This window comes from Aquarana catesbeiana, linkage group LG01 (assembly GCF_042186555.1).
Source record: "Aquarana catesbeiana isolate 2022-GZ linkage group LG01, ASM4218655v1, whole genome shotgun sequence".
NCBI lineage: Eukaryota > Metazoa > Chordata > Amphibia > Anura > Ranidae > Aquarana > Aquarana catesbeiana.
In genome coordinates, this window is record NC_133324.1 from 915,966,078 (window position 1) to 915,983,420 (window position 17,343).

General features: G+C 42.8%; 1 protein-coding gene across 3 annotated transcripts in view; it reads left to right on the plus strand.

Moving 5' to 3' along the window:
- LOC141120431 (catenin alpha-2) overlaps positions 1-17,343 on the plus strand; it is an 863,441-nt gene that overhangs the window by 498,210 nt on the left and 347,888 nt on the right. For all 3 annotated transcript variants that reach the window (XM_073611011.1, XM_073611012.1, XM_073611013.1), the window contains one exon: positions 3,689-3,845. In XM_073611011.1, the coding sequence (XP_073467112.1) occupies positions 3,689-3,845 (157 nt within the window). The remainder of the gene's footprint in view (positions 1-3,688; positions 3,846-17,343) is intronic.

The window sequence follows — 17,343 nt, forward strand, 5'->3', positions numbered from 1 at the left end:
TTTCCATAGGTCCGGCATAAGAAGGGAGAAAAAAGGAGACTCCAATGGTGTAGAACTTCTTGGATAGTTTATTAAAATATTCAGTACAAAAACGATCCTTGCAAGGACATAGGGTAAAATAGCTCTGCTAGTATCGAGAAATCAAAGACGCACATGTGCAATGCTTGTGAGCGCGGGGACCCGGGTTGTATTTGATTAGCATAAGTGCACTTATTGATATTATACACAATTATTATTTGTGGTACCTATCAAAGCACCCTCCCAATGTTGAGGGCATGTGGCCTGGTACGGTTCAGAAGGGGGGGGCGCTGTCTCCTCACCCCCTCTTTTCCTGCAGCCTGCCAGGTTGCGTGCTCAGATAAGGGTCTGGTATGGATTTTTGGGGGGTCCCCACGCCATTTTCTTTTTCATTTTGGCACGGGGTTCCCCTTAATATCCATACCAGACCTGAATGTCCTGGTATGGAATTTAGGGGGACCCCCACGCCATTTTTAAAAAAAATTTTGGTTCGGATTCCCCTGTGGAGAAATCCCATGCCGTTTTTATCAATGAACCTTTATGTATATTGTCGGACCGACAATTCATTATAGCCGCGAGTTTTAAATTACTTTTTTTCCTTTGAAATGTCATTTTGCTGTCAGACTGTTCTAAACACGGGAAACATGCGCCCCTTTACAGGCATACTATAGACACCCCCCAGGTACAAAATTTAAAGGAATATTACACTTTTATTGTTTCACTTTAAGCATTATTAAAATCACTGCTCCCGAAAAAACGGCCATTTTTAAAACTTATTTTTGCATTGATTCATGTCGCCTGGGGGAGGACCCAGGTCCCCAAACACTTTTTATGATAATACCATGCATATAAACCTTTAAAATTAGCACTTTTGATTTCTCCCATAGACTTTTAAAGGGTGTTCCGCGAAGGCGAACATGAGTTCGACTCGAACTCGAAGCTCATTCTTACTTAACTCCCACTGTCCTTTCCAAAGATACAGCTTGGAGCTCTCATTTAACAACTGTTGTGATAAGATATCAGTGACACAGTGAGGTTGACTTAATTAAGACAAATAGGTTGTTTGCATTGCAAGGAAAGTTGCATTTTGCAAGGGAAATTTCCCCAGTGCTTTTAGTGATTGCGACTTTCATCATTCAATTATGTGCAAGCAAAAATGCTGTTTTTTTTATTTTCCTTGCTCGTAATTGGGAATTCTTTGGAAAGTCAAATTTATCCACCTTCACTAAGCTTTGGGGAAAATTCTCTTGCAAAGTGAAAAAGGGAACAACCCCAGAAAGGCAACCAATTAACTTGAGCCATAAAATAAAACCATTATATAGCATGGCAGAGCAGAAGTCAGCATATGTAACAAAGTAACTAACATTACATAGACACTTTTAATTACAATATTTCTTTCAAGCTAATCTCTGTTAATAATTGACTATATGTTCCCTATAAAGCAACTTTGCTCCATTCCAGCTCAGTCTGCTAATTGTGCTTTATTTTGAAATTCTAGCCTTCATGAGATTCTCCAGCAGTTTGGTATTTCCGGGTGTGTTAGATACCTACTGTATGTGCGCCACCATGTTCTGTAGTTCCTTCATCACAGCTGTGTCCTATAGTGACTTAGAGGTTGGATAAAGAAAACATTGCACATGTTGGGGGGCACAAGCATCTGACACTCCTAGAAGTGTCAGATGCTGAAGAGCCTGGCAGAGACTGCAGTGCTCGAACCAAACGAAGGTCTGAGATGTAGGCCACAGGAGATATCATATAATACCTGTAGCACCCTACTAGGTAGGTGCCGAGCGAGTGCATAGTTTGTGGGTTTCCCTGCTTAACAGGGGGACTGTCAGGCAAAATTTAGGTGCTCTCTGCCTAACAGGAAGCAGTGATCCATTGATAGGGTCTGCTCAGATGCTGATCATGTTGTCTGCCTGTTTCACATTGGTCCAATAGGAAGGGGCATATTGGAGAGCAGGAGGAAACCTGACAAATGGGAACATGGGTGTAGATACAGCCCTGGCCATTGACAGAGGAAGGTGCTTCAAGGCATGCTGGGTGACTGTATTAATACCAAGAGAGCGCATGTGCACAGGGTCTTTGGCTGGAGAACGGGGTCCCAGAGGAAGGGGGGGTTGCTGCCCCTCCTCTGTACAGGCTGCCATGCCACCTCAGGCAGTTGACCTGAGGGCCAGAGTCGCAGAAGCTGCAACCCAGATGTCCTACAGAGCTGACTGGGAGGGAGACCCACCTAGAAGGATCTGTTCCTGGCTACTGTGAGTATAGACCTAAGTCTAGGGGCCTGTTCTGTGAGGGCCATCCCTGCAAGCTAGTAAAGTCAGTGGATGGGTGCCAGCTATAGGGGATAATGGTTAGTGTCCCGCAGAATCAGAGTTGATTGAGTCTGCTGTCAGAAAAAACAAAGGCTCTATAGTTCAGCAGAGGGTCTGCTTTTTAGTTCAACCAAGTGAGAGTTGTCCTCATCTGCGCATAGTTAATCCCACTAATCCCTTCTCCTATCCAGGTTCTTTCAATAAATACAAAAAAACAAATCCCCTAGACTGGTCATTGGATTACGAGTGGATGAGTGTGCATCTGGTCGTGTGAAAATACCCAAGCATCTGGCTGCAGGATAATCAGAGGGAGGCCCAGGGAAATCTATACTCAGTGATCCCTACGGGGACAGTGCTACATACCTCTTCTATTGCAGGGAGAAGATTGACTTGATCTCTTTATAGGGATCAATGGCTCGCCTAATAATTAACTACACTGTTAGCTAGTATGTAATGTTGGTTTATGCTTGATATTTTTCTTGTGTTATAATGAAAACAATTAATCAGCAAGCCATGACTAAATACCAGTGTTGTATTTTGGAACTGAGAAGTGCTGTTGACTCTAGGGGCATATCTCTTGTTCCTGAGCACAGGCATGACTCAGTCAAATAACTCTCAGCTGCTTCTGTTTTGGTGAAGGGAGTTGTAATTTCTTGCAGCTAAATAAGGGTCGATCTTAGCAATATGCAATGCTTTCTCCCGAATATAGGCAGGTTTTCGAGTAAGTGACAAAAAGTCCTGAAGTTTTCAAATCAGCATGGTAGCCGAATTTCTGCTGGCTACCCGGAACTTGTATTTCCAGGAGAGGTCAGCACACTCCATACATTGGTGACCTTCACACCTCAACTTGAAATCTCACAAGGCTTGACATCTTGAAAGAGCACAAACTAAATTCATTTCTTCTCCTGGCATACATTTGGGTTGACTTACTAAACCTGGAGAGTGCAAAATCTGGTGCATGGTAGCCAATCAGCTTCTAATTTCAGCTTTTTCAATTAAGCTTTGACCAAAAAAAAAAAATGGAGGCTGATTGGTTTCTATGCAGAGTTGCACCAGATTTTGCACTCTCCAGTTTTGGTAAATCAATCCCATTAGGTTTAGATTACTGCATAATATAATTTACACAAATAAGCCAGCATTAGATATTCAGGGGGGTTACGTTAAAACAAAATTGCAAACTTGAATCACACAATTCCACTATCAGTGGCGGCTGTTGGTATAATTTTTGGTCGATCACTTGATATGCACAGACTTGCTGCATGCATAGTATGTACTGTACAGACGTAGTGATGGTTGTTTGGCAGGTAATGGATAATGTGTTGTGGGATCTCAATGCCTTTTTCTTCTTGCAGGTGATCAATGCTGCACTGACATTGGCTGCCAGGCCCATGAGTAAAGTGGCTCAGGATAATATGGATGTATTTAAAGACCAATGGGAAAAGCAGGTCCGAGTTCTTACAGAGGCTGTAGATGACATCACATCTGTAGACGACTTTCTTTCTGTCTCTGGTAAGTCCCTATCTGATACCTCCTCTGTATACCATCAGAATTGCTGTATAGGTGCGAAAAGGTTTTGCATTCACATTTGTGTCTAATATACAAGAGTCACAGAGTGTTACAGATACATTGAGCTCTCTAAAGAGTTAGGTGAGCAAACGTATTCCTCATTATTTAAACTTTAGTAGAATGGGTGTTGAAGTTTGATTAAATGTCCACCAAGGCCATTATTCTACATTTTCCTTCCAGTGGCAGCCACTCCACTAGGGGTGCAGGGGTGCCACCCCCCCTAATCCCTGCGCCCGGCCCCCTAATCGTCATACAGGCCACCTGACGCATGGATTTCAATGATTTATTTTTATAGTAGCACATGATTAAAACCTGAGGCTCTAATTGGCTTCAAAAAATGGTGGGCTCGGGGCGCAGAGCACTACACCCTGAGCCCACCCAGTTGTGTGACCATAGAGAATTAATATTCACTATTGTCTTCCTGATTCTCCTCCCATCGTAAGACCAAATTGGCTATGAGTCCTAAGTCCTGATTGGCTGGGAGGAGAAGCAACCGCCGGGGACTCGGGAGGAGATGCGGGAGGGGGGGAGCCGCCGAAGCCACGACCTGGATGGGGTAAGTGTGGGGCTGGCAGGGGGCCTGACGGGCAAGGGGTGATTGATCAAACGCCGGTGGGTGGGCTGCTGGGTGAGGGCTACGGGCCAAGAAAATTATGCACCAGCCGCCACTTTCCATGACCACAAATCTTTGTTGCTGCTTAATTCCTTGGTCCCTGTAGATATTAAATATGGTTCTAGTACCTTTAGCTGAAAAAGGAACATTGTATTATTTCATGTTAATTCCGTACATACCAATGAATCGTTGTAAGATAGTGTCTGTCACTCCTGACAACTTTGATTGTGTCAGGACAAGTCTGATCATTGGAGGAGAGCATACTGAGTTCCCAGCAAAGCTAGAGAACATACCACGGTAGGATCTCTTGCTTAGTGTGGTCAGTTTTTAATAGGAAAGGAAGTGGACTAGCAGGAACACCGGGCATTTCACATAAAGGAAGCAATACAAAGAGAACAGGAGACTTTCTCATACAAGTACATAGTACAACACGCACATATCAGGAATATGAAGTGTTGGGGTAACGAAAGCTTTATGCCAGCCAAACATAGATCAAAATTTGTCTGGTTTCAGCAGGAACTGGCCAATTTCGATCCATGTATTGGCACTCTCTCAGTTTTTTTCCTGACAGAATAGTGCTGCCAGGTATAACTGGCAACACTAATCATTGTGTTCTGCCAGCAGGTAAGGAACCTTGCGCTGTCGGCAGAACACAATAGTGCTGCGGGGGGGATTCCCCCATCAATACACTCAGTGTTGATGGGAGAATCAAGCAATTCACCCATGGTGAAAGGAAAGAAAATTGCACAATCTATGACCTGCTCAGGGGCGGACTGACCATTCGGGCACTCGGGCACTGCCCGAGGGCCCCATGCCACTAAGGGGCCCCATCAGGGTTGCCAGCCTCAATAAAACCAGGGACAGTATGTAAAAATCTGTGTTTTTTTAAAAATCACAAGATTATACCTGCCCCGCCTCTCCAGTACCTTTTCAATGTGTGTATGTGTATTCTATGTGTGTATACTGTGTGTGTATATTGTGTGTCTGTGTGTGTGTATACTGTATGTGTGTGTGTGTATACTGTGTGGCCCCATAATCTATTGCCTGGGGACCCCATAATCTCCTATTGCCTGGGGGCCTCATAATCTCCTATTGCCCGGGGGTCCCATAATCTTCTCCTATTGCCCGGGGGCCCCATGATCTCCTATTGCTCGGGGGCACCATGAGTTGTCAGTCCGCCCCTGGACCTGCTTTAGTGTAAGGCTTACATGGCGAGTTAGTGTGGGGGTTACAAATAGGGCTAGTGTTAAGGATTCAGGAAGGATTAGTGTTAAAGTTACAATGATGATTAGTGTTCAAGTATAAGTGAACCCTCACCTTTTTTTTCTTCCTTTTTTATAAGTGATCACATAACCTTTGTTCTCAGCTGCATAAGAAGCAGGGAAGGAGAAACAGCTGTACACTGGTCTTCCCAGGGGGGCGTGTCAGGACAATTCTGATGATTGGAGGAGAGCAGGCTGGGTTCCAGGCACAGCTAGAAAACTGACAACTCTGTGCTTTCATTCCTAGTGTGGTCAGTTTTTAGTAGGAAAGCAGAGGGACCGGCAAGAACACCAAGGCTTACATACAAGGAAGCAATACAAAGACAACAGGATACTCTTTCATACAAGAGGGAAGGGGGAGAAAGGCGCCGAGCGACCACTTGGTGTAGCACAGTTTTATTCAAACAAGTTTAAAAAATACATATAAGGCTCCATTCACAAGAGTGACAGATTCAAAGTGGTGTGTAACCGGGGAGAGCTCCAATGGTGGAGCGTGTCAGAGGACACTGGGGAAGGAGCCGGAAAACCACCTGTCAGGCCCCGGGGAGGAACAGCCATTAGGAACTCACTTCGAAGGCTAGCCATATCTCCTTCCTCATGCAATTTCTGGACTTGTATGAAGGTCTATGCCCCTGATGTTTATGTTCTCTATCTATGCACTATACCAGTAGTCATCAACCCTGTCCTCAGGGCTCACTAACAGGCCAGGTTTGCAAGATAACTGAAATACATCACAGGTGATATCATTTGCAGCTCAGTGATTGCAGTATTCTGGTCTGCATCTCCCCAAGGTAATACATAAAACCTGGCATGTTAGTGGGCCCTGAGGACAGGGTTGATGACCACTGCACTATACCATTCCGTGGACCTTTATTTTCAGATATTTTTAGCTTTTGTATTATATTTAGACAGAGAAGGGTAACACTGAGAATATTTTTTTTATTGTCTTTACTTTTTCACACAAGTACATGATAAAGCAGGCACATATTAAGAATATCAATGTTGGGTTTACATATTCTTTAAGGGTCCAAGGCGGAATAGTGTGGGGATTAATGTTGGGGTTATAGGGAGGGTTTTTGTTACAGTTTGCAGTGAAAGTTAATGTTGGGGTTATAGTGAGGGCTACTGTTAGGGTTACAAGGAGAATTGGTGTTATGGTTACAGTCAGGGTTAGGGTTTGGGTAACATGGAGGGTAATTGATCAGATTGATCAAATTGTTTATTCTTGGTCTGATCGTAAGCCTGCTGACTTATGGTCAGCTTGCTTGCTGTTTGGTCAGTATGATCAGCTTGCTTGCTGTTTGCTCTGTCCATCTGTGGTTGGACTTGCACCACTCTAGCGTCTGTCCTGCATATTAGATGGCCGTCACCCCTTGTGACACAGCAAGACCACAATCCTTTTTACAAAAGCCTCTTTCTGCTACATTGCAAAGATCTCTTAGACCAGTGGTTCTCAACCCTGTCCTCAAGTACCTTCAACAGGCCATCTTTGCAGGATTTCCTTTATCTTGCACAGGTGCTTTAAATCAGAGTCAATGGCTTGGTATTTTGGACAGCTATTTTATCTAAGAGAAATTCCCAAAACATGGCCTGTTGGGGGCACTTGAGGACAGGGTTGAGGACCATGGTCTTAGACCGTGCACTAAGAAGATCCAAAGAACTGTTTATTTACTCTGTAACTGGGAGAGCTTTGTAATGATGCCGTCTCTCTGTCCTTTATTGCTGCAAACCATCAGCAATGTAACTTGGAGTGGACTCAAATGGACTTCGCTGTTGAGTTATGATACTCAGTGATGTCTGAGTGGGAGATATTGAACCATAATTAACCAAGCCTCCAAACATTTATTAAGATCTATAACTCAATCTCTTCTGCATTTTCTTTAGATTGCAAATTACACTGGGTATTCGCTGGAAATATTTGAGTTGTCATTCGTTATGTTGCAATGAATCAGAAGCATGCTGACTTCTGGGCTTCAATTACTTTATCCCGCGACCTTTATCAAAAGCGCTGAAAAGCAATTGGCTGAATGGCTGATAGACACTGGTCGCCTGCCACCTTGTTACTCTCATTTAGCACAGAGCTCACTTCATGTCCAATTTTACAGCAACCTCAGGAAAGGCAGTCTGGCCATTTTATTAGCTGTGCCCTCTAAGCAAGGATCAATACGTTTTCCAGCTAGATTTTTATCATATCAGATGCTTGTCGTTTTGAACAAATTTGGATAACGGTGTTTGAAATGATATCAACTGTGGACAGCCAAGGGATTTTTTGTTAGAGAAGCTTTAGGGATAAATACTCTGGGCAAAACAAGCTCCCTAATTAATGGGACACCGCTGGTGGGTAACATCTTGAACAGCATGACAGATTTGTGTTTTATTATTGAAGAATAACTGCAAGTTATAAAACTGTTATATTGGTGCTTTCAGTGAACTATGCTCAGCCACTTTTTGTCCTAAAATCTTTTTGTAGTCCAGGGAGTCCTCAGATACAGCAATGTACGATAGATGTGTAGTTAAAAGATATTTTTTTATTATTATTATTATTATTTTGGATATCCATGTACAAGAGGCCACTATGATGTACAGTAAATGATGCTATCAATGTGTGTTAAAAAATATATATATAAAAATCGGGCCTTTCAGTTAAACCGGCAAAATCTAAAGCGATGTCTATCAACCTTCGGCCCCCGGAATTAGAAGCCCTGCAATCGGCATTTTCATTTCAGTGGTTAACCTCACTACCCTATTTGGGTATTAAACTTACCCTGAAGTACTCGGGATTATATCAAGCCAATTTTCCTCCGCTTTTCCGAAAGCTGGAGGCTATGCTTGCCTCTTGGTCCACACTTCCGATTTCTTGGTTCGGCAGAATAGCGACGGTACGCATGACGTACCTCCCTAAATTGCTCTATTATTTTAGAGTTTTGCCAGTTCAAGTGCCCCCCCATATCATTCGAATACATCAACCTAAAATTATGCAGTTTATATGGGGCCCCAAGAGGCCCAGGATCAAGAGACAAGTGCTTTACGCGCCCAAAGTCAATGGTGGCCTTTCAGTTCCTAATCTGCAAGCATATTATATAGCTGCGGGTATCGCCGCATTATCTCACCTTAATGAAAAGCAACAAATGCCACTATGGGCCACCATTGATTTAGTCGACGCACACCCAACGCCTCTAGCTTCTCTTCCTTGGCTTCCTAAAGCACATCGCCCCCCTACCATAGGTCCCTGTCTAGCTCATTCCCTCAAACTGTGGGATGCGGTTAAGTACTCAGCAGGCCTAATTTCTCCTCATCTCCCACTACTTCGTCTCCTCCACTGCCCTTTATTTCAACCAGGTTGTGATAATCCACTGCAGTTTAAGTGGTGGTCCGATAATGGCTTCATAGATATCCATTCGTTTTTCACCCCAACCAAGATCATCTCTTTCGCGGCTTTACGTTCCTCACACGATATCCCCCTTAGGGAGCATTAAAGTTACCTGCAAATTAGACATTTTCTCCAACAGCTTACAACAACAACAAGACAACCACTGCTTTGCTAAAGAAGCTGAGGTGATGGACTGGCCAAGCATGTCTCCTTATTGAGCATCTGTGGGGCATCCTCAAACGGAAGGTGGAGGAGCCGAAGGTCTCTAACATCCACCAGCTCTGTATTGTCGTCATGGAGGGGTGGAAGAGGACTCCAGTGGCAACCTGTAAAGCTCTGGTGAACTCCATGCCGAAGAGGGTTAAGGCAGTGCTGGAAAATAATGGTGGCCACACAAAATATTGACACTTTGGTCCCAATTTGGACATTTTCACTTAGGGGTGTACTCACTTTTGTTGCCAGTGGTTTAGACATTAATGGCTGCGTGTTGAATTATTTTGAGGGGACAGCAAATTTACACTGTTATACAAGCTGTACACTCACTACTTTACATTGTAGCAAAGTGTCATTTCTTCAGTGTTGTCACATGAAAAGATATAATAAAATATTTACAAAAATGTGAGGGGTTTACTCACTTTTGTGACATACTGTGTATATATATATATATATATATATATATATATATATATATATATATATATATTTAGCTTTGTAAAGAGTGTTGAGGGTTTTTTGTCCCCATAGGGGAAATGTTATAATGGGAACATTTTCTGGTGACAACTGTCTAAGAGGGCTTTGCATCACTATGGAGAGATTTCTTCAAATTTTCTGTTGAATTCTCAAGGTAGGAAATTAGAGACGTGCCTGACAGAAAAAATTATTTGGTTCTGACTCATTTCGTTAAGTTAATAATTTTATTTTGTCATATTCATTAAGTTATAATGATTCGTTTTTGGAATTTTTTTGTATATTTGGATTAATTTTGTATATTCGAATTCGTTTATAATCGTTGTTCCGAATTGATTTGTATTTCAGAAGTTATTTCGGAAGATTGGCTATACTCGTCTTATCCTGTTAATTTGTTATGGTGGGAGATTACATATGCACTCGGTTTGGGTTGGATGGAGGTGGATCCTTTAGAATCTCTGAATAATAACATAAGGAATTAAACAAAATTAATTTTGGATTTATTCTTTATGTTATGATTCTGATGGACCAACCTCCATCTAACCTTAACCCAATAAGTAGGATTTATCATTTTATTTCACTTTTATACCCTTTTTGCAATATGTTTCCATTTTATATATATTGTATTTTTTTATAATAATAAAAAATGTTCATGCAACATAAAACAAAATGGATCCAAATCAATTCCAATCATTCGTTATGTTGTTACATTATTTTGGATGCTTCAAACATTCAAATTAAACTAATGAATACAAATGAAATAATTGTTTCATCACAATTTATTTTGGATTTGTTGAAATTTATTACTATTGTGATTGGTCTGAATTTCGATTAGTAACGAAACAAATTACACGTCTAGCAGGAAAATCTCCCCCACAAAATCTCTACTACTGCAAATTAAGCCTAATTATCTGACCCTAAACCTGACTATCATCAGCTGTGCTATGACGAGGCACAAAAATACAGTACAGCAGGGGCAGACATGGCAGCCGGGGCACATGGTAGTGTGAGGAGAGAGTTCCAAGGCTTTGGGAGGTACAAAGCTACTCACAGCTGCAGTACACGTGCACCAAGCAGCTCCGAGGACAGAGGAGATAGCAGGGACCCAGCTGGTCACGATGGGCAGAAGGAAAAACTGGGATGGCCCGAGAAAACTGATAGGCTTCTTCACCCAGACGACAGCAGGCTCAGCCAAGATGGCGCAGAAGCCATGAGCCCTGCATTGTCTTCAGAGGCAGCTATGTCCAACCACCACAGCGACACAGCCTCTGATGAGACACTGGGTAGAGGTAACTACGCTACTTCTTCAGCAACCAACAGCCCGCTAGAAAAAAAGATAAGGCTTGCAGCAGAGGGGGAACAGGCACCTGATATGAGACAGACAAGATATGGAAGATGCACAAGGTGAGGAGCAATTGGATGCCTTTCCAACATCAGGGCAGCCTGTTCTCAATACATCGCTAAAAAATATGTGTTTATCTCTCAGGGGAGCGCTTCAACATGATATGGCCAACTTTATGGTTTCTACCCTTAAAGCTCTGGGAGACAGGGTAGACTATGTGGAAAATAACATGGGAGATTTCACCCAAGCCCATAATGAGCTAGTTGATGCCCATTTTGAAGTTGAGGAGGAGCTTATGGTCCTCAAACTTAAAGTGGCCGACTTAGAGGATAGATCCAAGAGGAACAATATTAAGTTTTAGGGGATCCCAGAATCTATTAAGGCAGCACACCTCCGTCCTTCTTTACAAAAATTGATTTTGAATCTTCTCCCCTCACAGACTCCCAATGACGTCACTATTGACAGGGCTCACAGGCTGCCCCGACCCACCCACCTGCCTGAAAGAGTTCCTAGAGACATCACAGCGAGGCTCCACTTTTATCATATCAAGGACCAGTTGATGCGTTTTTGAAGGCAACAACCTTTCTTACCTGACCTTTATGGGGGTATCTCCCTTTATGCAGGCTACTATGATGGTGAGAAACAACCTAGTTTCTATCACTAAAATCGTGCGTGGCCATAGGATAGTTTATAAATGGGGGTTTCCGGTCAAACTAATCTTGGAAAGAAAACAAATCCTTCTCAAGGATGTCTCTGAAGAAGGGACTGGAGCTTCTGCGCAATTGGAGCCTTTTACAGAGCAATGAGGATGGCAATCCTAACGCACCTCCACCAGCCAGGAACCCCACGATTTGGCGCAACCCCCGTGTATGATGTCCTTGTCACGGCATTACATCTGGAAAGTTACGCTATGAGTGTTATCTCCAGATTTTCTTTAATGAGTGGCTTGCATTGCTTTCATTATACGGTACTTTACAAGTTACACTTCCCGTTATTTGGCTAAATGTTATAATTCTACCCCCTATGTTTATTTACAGGGCACTCCTGTATTCAAATCTCTTAAGGCAGCTCACAAGAAACCATTGCAGTTTTGTATATTGTTGTTTTCTGTGTTCTATGACTATATGAAAGTGCATCTAGTTCTGCACTTAAGCTTCAGGTTTCCATCTTCCTTCAGTCCACCAGTTCCCGACTTTTATGACTCCACTACCAGATGGCAAAGTGGTAATTTGTATGTTTCCTATGTCACTTAAACTGATGTCTTTTAATGTGCGAGGACTGAATAGTCCTTTTAAATGCAGAGCATTATTGAAGGAAGCCATGTCTCAGCAATGCGACATCCTTTGCGTCCAGGAGACACACTTTGCTTGTGTCAAAGCAACTAAATGCTCCCATATGATGTTTCCCTACTTCTTCATAGCTAATGCTCCTACCAAGCGTAATGGAGTTTTAGTAGCCATAAAGGACTCTGTTGCTTTTACCTTAATGCACAAACGCATTGACGATCAAGGTAGATATATCATATTAGTGGCTGAGTTCAAAAATACTAAATCTATATGCTCCTAACAAATGCCCTATGAAGTTTTTCCGTAAAGTGTTAAAACTAGCTAAGCAAATGCAGAAGGGCAATATAATCATGTGACTGAGTTCAACAAAATATAGTCTGGTGAATCTGTACGCTCCTAACAAATGCGCTATGAAGTTTTTTTTGTAAAGTTTTAAAGCTAGCTAAGCCAATGCATAAGGGCAATATAATAATTTGTGGTGATTATAATATGGTGTTGAATGCTGATATGGATTCCTCTTCTAGTGCTATGAGGAGGCGGCAGGATTTAGGCCCACTCTGCTTTAAGGAGGACATTTATGATCCCTTGCGCTGCCTTCATACCACAGAGAAGGATTTTACCTACTATTCTGCTGTGCATAATAGCTATTCTAGGATTGATTTCTTTCTCATGGATAAACATTTATTACAGCGTGTGTCTAAAGTGTGCATCCACAATATCACATGGTCTGACCATGCTCCAATAACATTAGATATCATGGACTCAGACAAAGGTTCCAATATTGCATTGTGGCATAATAACACATTTATTCTGTCTCATCCTCAACATAGACCAGAGCTGGAGGGTAAAATCAAGGAATTTTTCATTCTTAACAAAGATGGAAATAGTTCCTCCACTATGGTATGGTGTGCCAATAAGGCATTTATGAAGGGTATATGAATACAATGGGCCTCTCGGGAAAGGAAACAAAGGCTGCATAGCATATCGCAATTACACAAAGAGATAGCTGAATTGGAGGCCCAACATATGAAAGCCCATTCTGCCTCAGCCCCTCTTCCACCACGTCTTGCTGCCTGTAGAAAGGAAATTCGGCAGGCTTTAAAGGGGTTGTAAACCCTTGCGGTTTTTCACCTCAATGTATTCTATGCATTGAGGTGAAAAACCTCTTGTAGACCTCTTAGAGCCCCCTCTTGTAAACCTCTTAGAGCCCCCCTTTTACTTACCTGAACCTGAACCCGGTGTTTTCAGCACCGGAGGCGAGCACACCAGCTCCAGTCAGTGTCTCGGGTTCTGATTGGAAAGATTGAACGCAGCGCAGCCGTTGGTTCCTGCTGCTGTCAATCAAATCCAATTATGCGGGAGCTGGGGGGCGGAGCTGAGTCCTGGTGTCTGTGTCAATGGACGCAGCAGCAGGACACAGGAGCATGCCCGCACGGGTGCCCCGAGGGAGAGCGCTTCTCCGATGGGGCACTCAAGAAGAGGAGGAGCCAGGAGCACCACTGGGGGACCCCAAAAAAGGAGGATCGGGGCCACTCTGTGCAAAACCATCTGCACAGAGGAGGTAAGTATGACTTGTTTGTTTGTTTTTTTAAACAAACGTTTACATATTCTTTAATATCGGACAATGACAAATATCTTAAACAATTGAAGCTCTCATCAGTGGCGGCTGGTGGTATATTTTTTTGGAGGGGGCGGCAAACAATCCACCTCAGTTGGTCACCAGCCCGGCACTTACCCCAGTATAGGTCACGAGCGGGGTCTCCTCCTGCTGGTGCTTCATGGCAGCTTCCCCTGCATCTTCTCCCTCCTCCTTCTCGGTGGCCAATAGGATTGCTTCTCCTCTCAGCCAATCGGGTTACTGGTCTGAGGACCCACTTCCTGATTGGCTGGGAGGAGAATCAGGAAGACAATATTGAATATTAATTTGCTATTGTCAATTATGACTGGGTTGGCTTCCTCCCTTTTTTGAAGCCTATTAGAGCCTCTGGCTCTAATTACGTGCTTCTACAAAAAAAAAAAATTGGAATCCATGCTTCTGGCACCCCACATGTAGATTAGGGGGCCGGACGCATGGATTAGGGGGGCAGCGCCCCTGCACCCTGCATTACGGGCCACCACTGTATCTTATTACTCTCAAAGCAATAAAGCAGGCAAAGTCTTAGCGATACAATTAAAACAGTGTCAAGCGAGAACTAAGCTACCCACCCTTAAATGCAACAAGAAAAAACTCTACTTATTACAATCTGCAGGATGTGCAAATGCATTTGGGGAATACTACAAATCCCTACAATCTTAATAAAGATTCTGATACTTACCAACCATCTGGGGCAGATATAGCAGACTTTCTTATACCTCTACATCTCCCCACTGTAGCTGAAGAGGTTCTCCAACAACTCAATAATCCACTGTTATTAGGGTTAGAGCTAGTTGGTTTTGGTAAAAGCCATCAGGCACTTGACTGAACCAGAATAATGACTGACCTGATCAGATTTGCAGAATTAACTCAAAAACCTCACTCATTTTTAGCCCTAGATGCCCAAAAGGCTTTTGACAGGGGGCACTGGGGTTACCTTTTCCAGACCCTGTCAAAATTTGATCTAACAGGATTTATCCACTCAGCAATGATGTCCCTTTGCACTTACCCTACAGCCCAAGTATTTACCTCAGGAGTGCTGTCCACCAAAGTTTAACTGTCGAACAGGACACGGCAGGGATGTCTCCTTTCTCCTATAATTTTTTCCCTGACCGCTGAACCCTTGGCAGACATTTTTAGATCCCACACCTCCATATTGGGAATTTGAATTGGCGGAAGAGAACACAAACTGGGTTTGTTTGCTGAGCCCAACATTTCTGTCATAACAGTTCAAGAAATGTTGTCATGGTTCAGCAAAATCTCATACTACAAAGTAAACACATCTAAGTGTTATGCTCTCTACCCCCCTCTCAATGTAGCCTTCTAAAATCAATATTTCTATGCAACTGGGACTCTCCTTCTATCACATATCTGGGCATACAGTTAACCTCCCCGATATCTAATTTGTACTCAGTGAACTCCCCTAAGCTTCTTGACCAAATTTCACTTGAAATTAATCAAACAGGTAAAAATCTAATTTCTTGGATAAGGAGAATTGCAGCCTATAAAATTTTGCCTAAACTAGTTTACTATTTTATATCACTTTCTGTTCCCATCTCCTCACAATTTTTCTCTTGGCTATCTGCCTTACTGCAGGAAGATTTATTTGGGCGAGAAAAAAACCCCGGGTTGCTATGCGAATCTTATGCACAATCAAACAACGCACAGGCTCACTACCAGGCAGCACTTCTGGGTCAACTCCATCACCGGCTTGCCTGTCGAGAAAACAATCTTTGGGTGGATATGGAAAGGGAGGTTACTTCTGGGGATGATATTTTTGCCTTACTGATGGCCTCATGTATACACCATAAACCTCTTATACCAGACTATCTGATTATTCAGGAAACCTTATCTGTTTGGACGTCCCTATACAGAATGAAAATCACCACTGATAGTTCTCACAGGATAAATATACCATTGAGAGCCTATGAAGATTTGATCCCATGCTTGTCAACTCAAATGGACAGAGAGAGGAGTACATTTTAATATGGAGGAAGGGGACATTGCTGACCTATACAGAATCACCCAAATTAAACATTTCAGGCTTACAAACCCCTGACTACAAATTGAAGTGTCTCAAAGGATTTAGAGCTTTCTCATGAGCAAGATCTCTAACATGCCCAAAGGTATTTCCTTCTTCTATAGTTATCCTAACCAGTGAAGGGAACTCTTAAGGCATCAGCATTTTGGACAATTTCATGCTCCCAACTTTGTAGGAACAGTTTGGAGATGGCCCCTTCCTGTTCCAACATGACTGCCCACCAGTGCACAAACAAGGTCCATAAAGACATGAGTGAGTTTAGGGTGGAGGAACTTGACTGGTCTGCACAGAGTTCTGACTTCAACACGATAGAACACCTTTGGGATCAATGAGAGCGGAGACTAGGAGCCAGGCATTCTCGTCCACATCAGTGCCTGACCTCACAAATGCGCTTCTGGAAGAATGGTTAGACATTCCCATAGACACACTCCTAAACTTTGTGGACAGCCTTCTTTGCCAAACTTTGTGGCCCAACTCAATATTGAACCCTACGGACTAATGCCCCGTACACACGGTCGGACTTTGTTTGGACATTCCGACAACAAAATCCTAGGATTTTTTCCGACGGATGTTGGCTCAAACTTGTCTTGCATACACACGGTCACACAAAGTTGTCGGAAAATCCGATCATTCTGAACGCGGTGACGTAAAACACGTACGTCAGGACTATAAATGGGGCAATGGCCAATAGCTTTCATCTCTTTATTTATTCTGAGCATGCGTGGCACTTTGTGCGTCGGATTTGTGTACACACGATCGGAATTTCCGACAACATATTTGGTGGTCGGAAAATTTTATATCCTGCTCTCAAACTTTGTGTGTCGGAAAATCCGATGGAAAATGTGTGATGGAGCCCACACACGGTCGGAATTTCCGACAACAAGGTCCTATCACACATTTTCCGTCGGAAAATCCGACCGTGTGTACGGGGCATACGACTGGCATGCCATTAAAGTTCATGTGTGTGTAAAGGCAGACATCCCAATACTTTTGAAAATATAGTGTATGTGAAAGTCATGTGTTTTACTACTGTTGTTTTTTTTGTTTTTTTTTTGTGTTTTTGTTATTATGTCACTATTTTATGTTTTATGTAATACTTCAAAATATGAGCATAATTGTAATGATTGCTGTACCATTTATTCTACTTAAAATGGATGTAAACCCGAATTTTTTTTTTGTTGTTGTTGATATCATACTGTAGAGTATA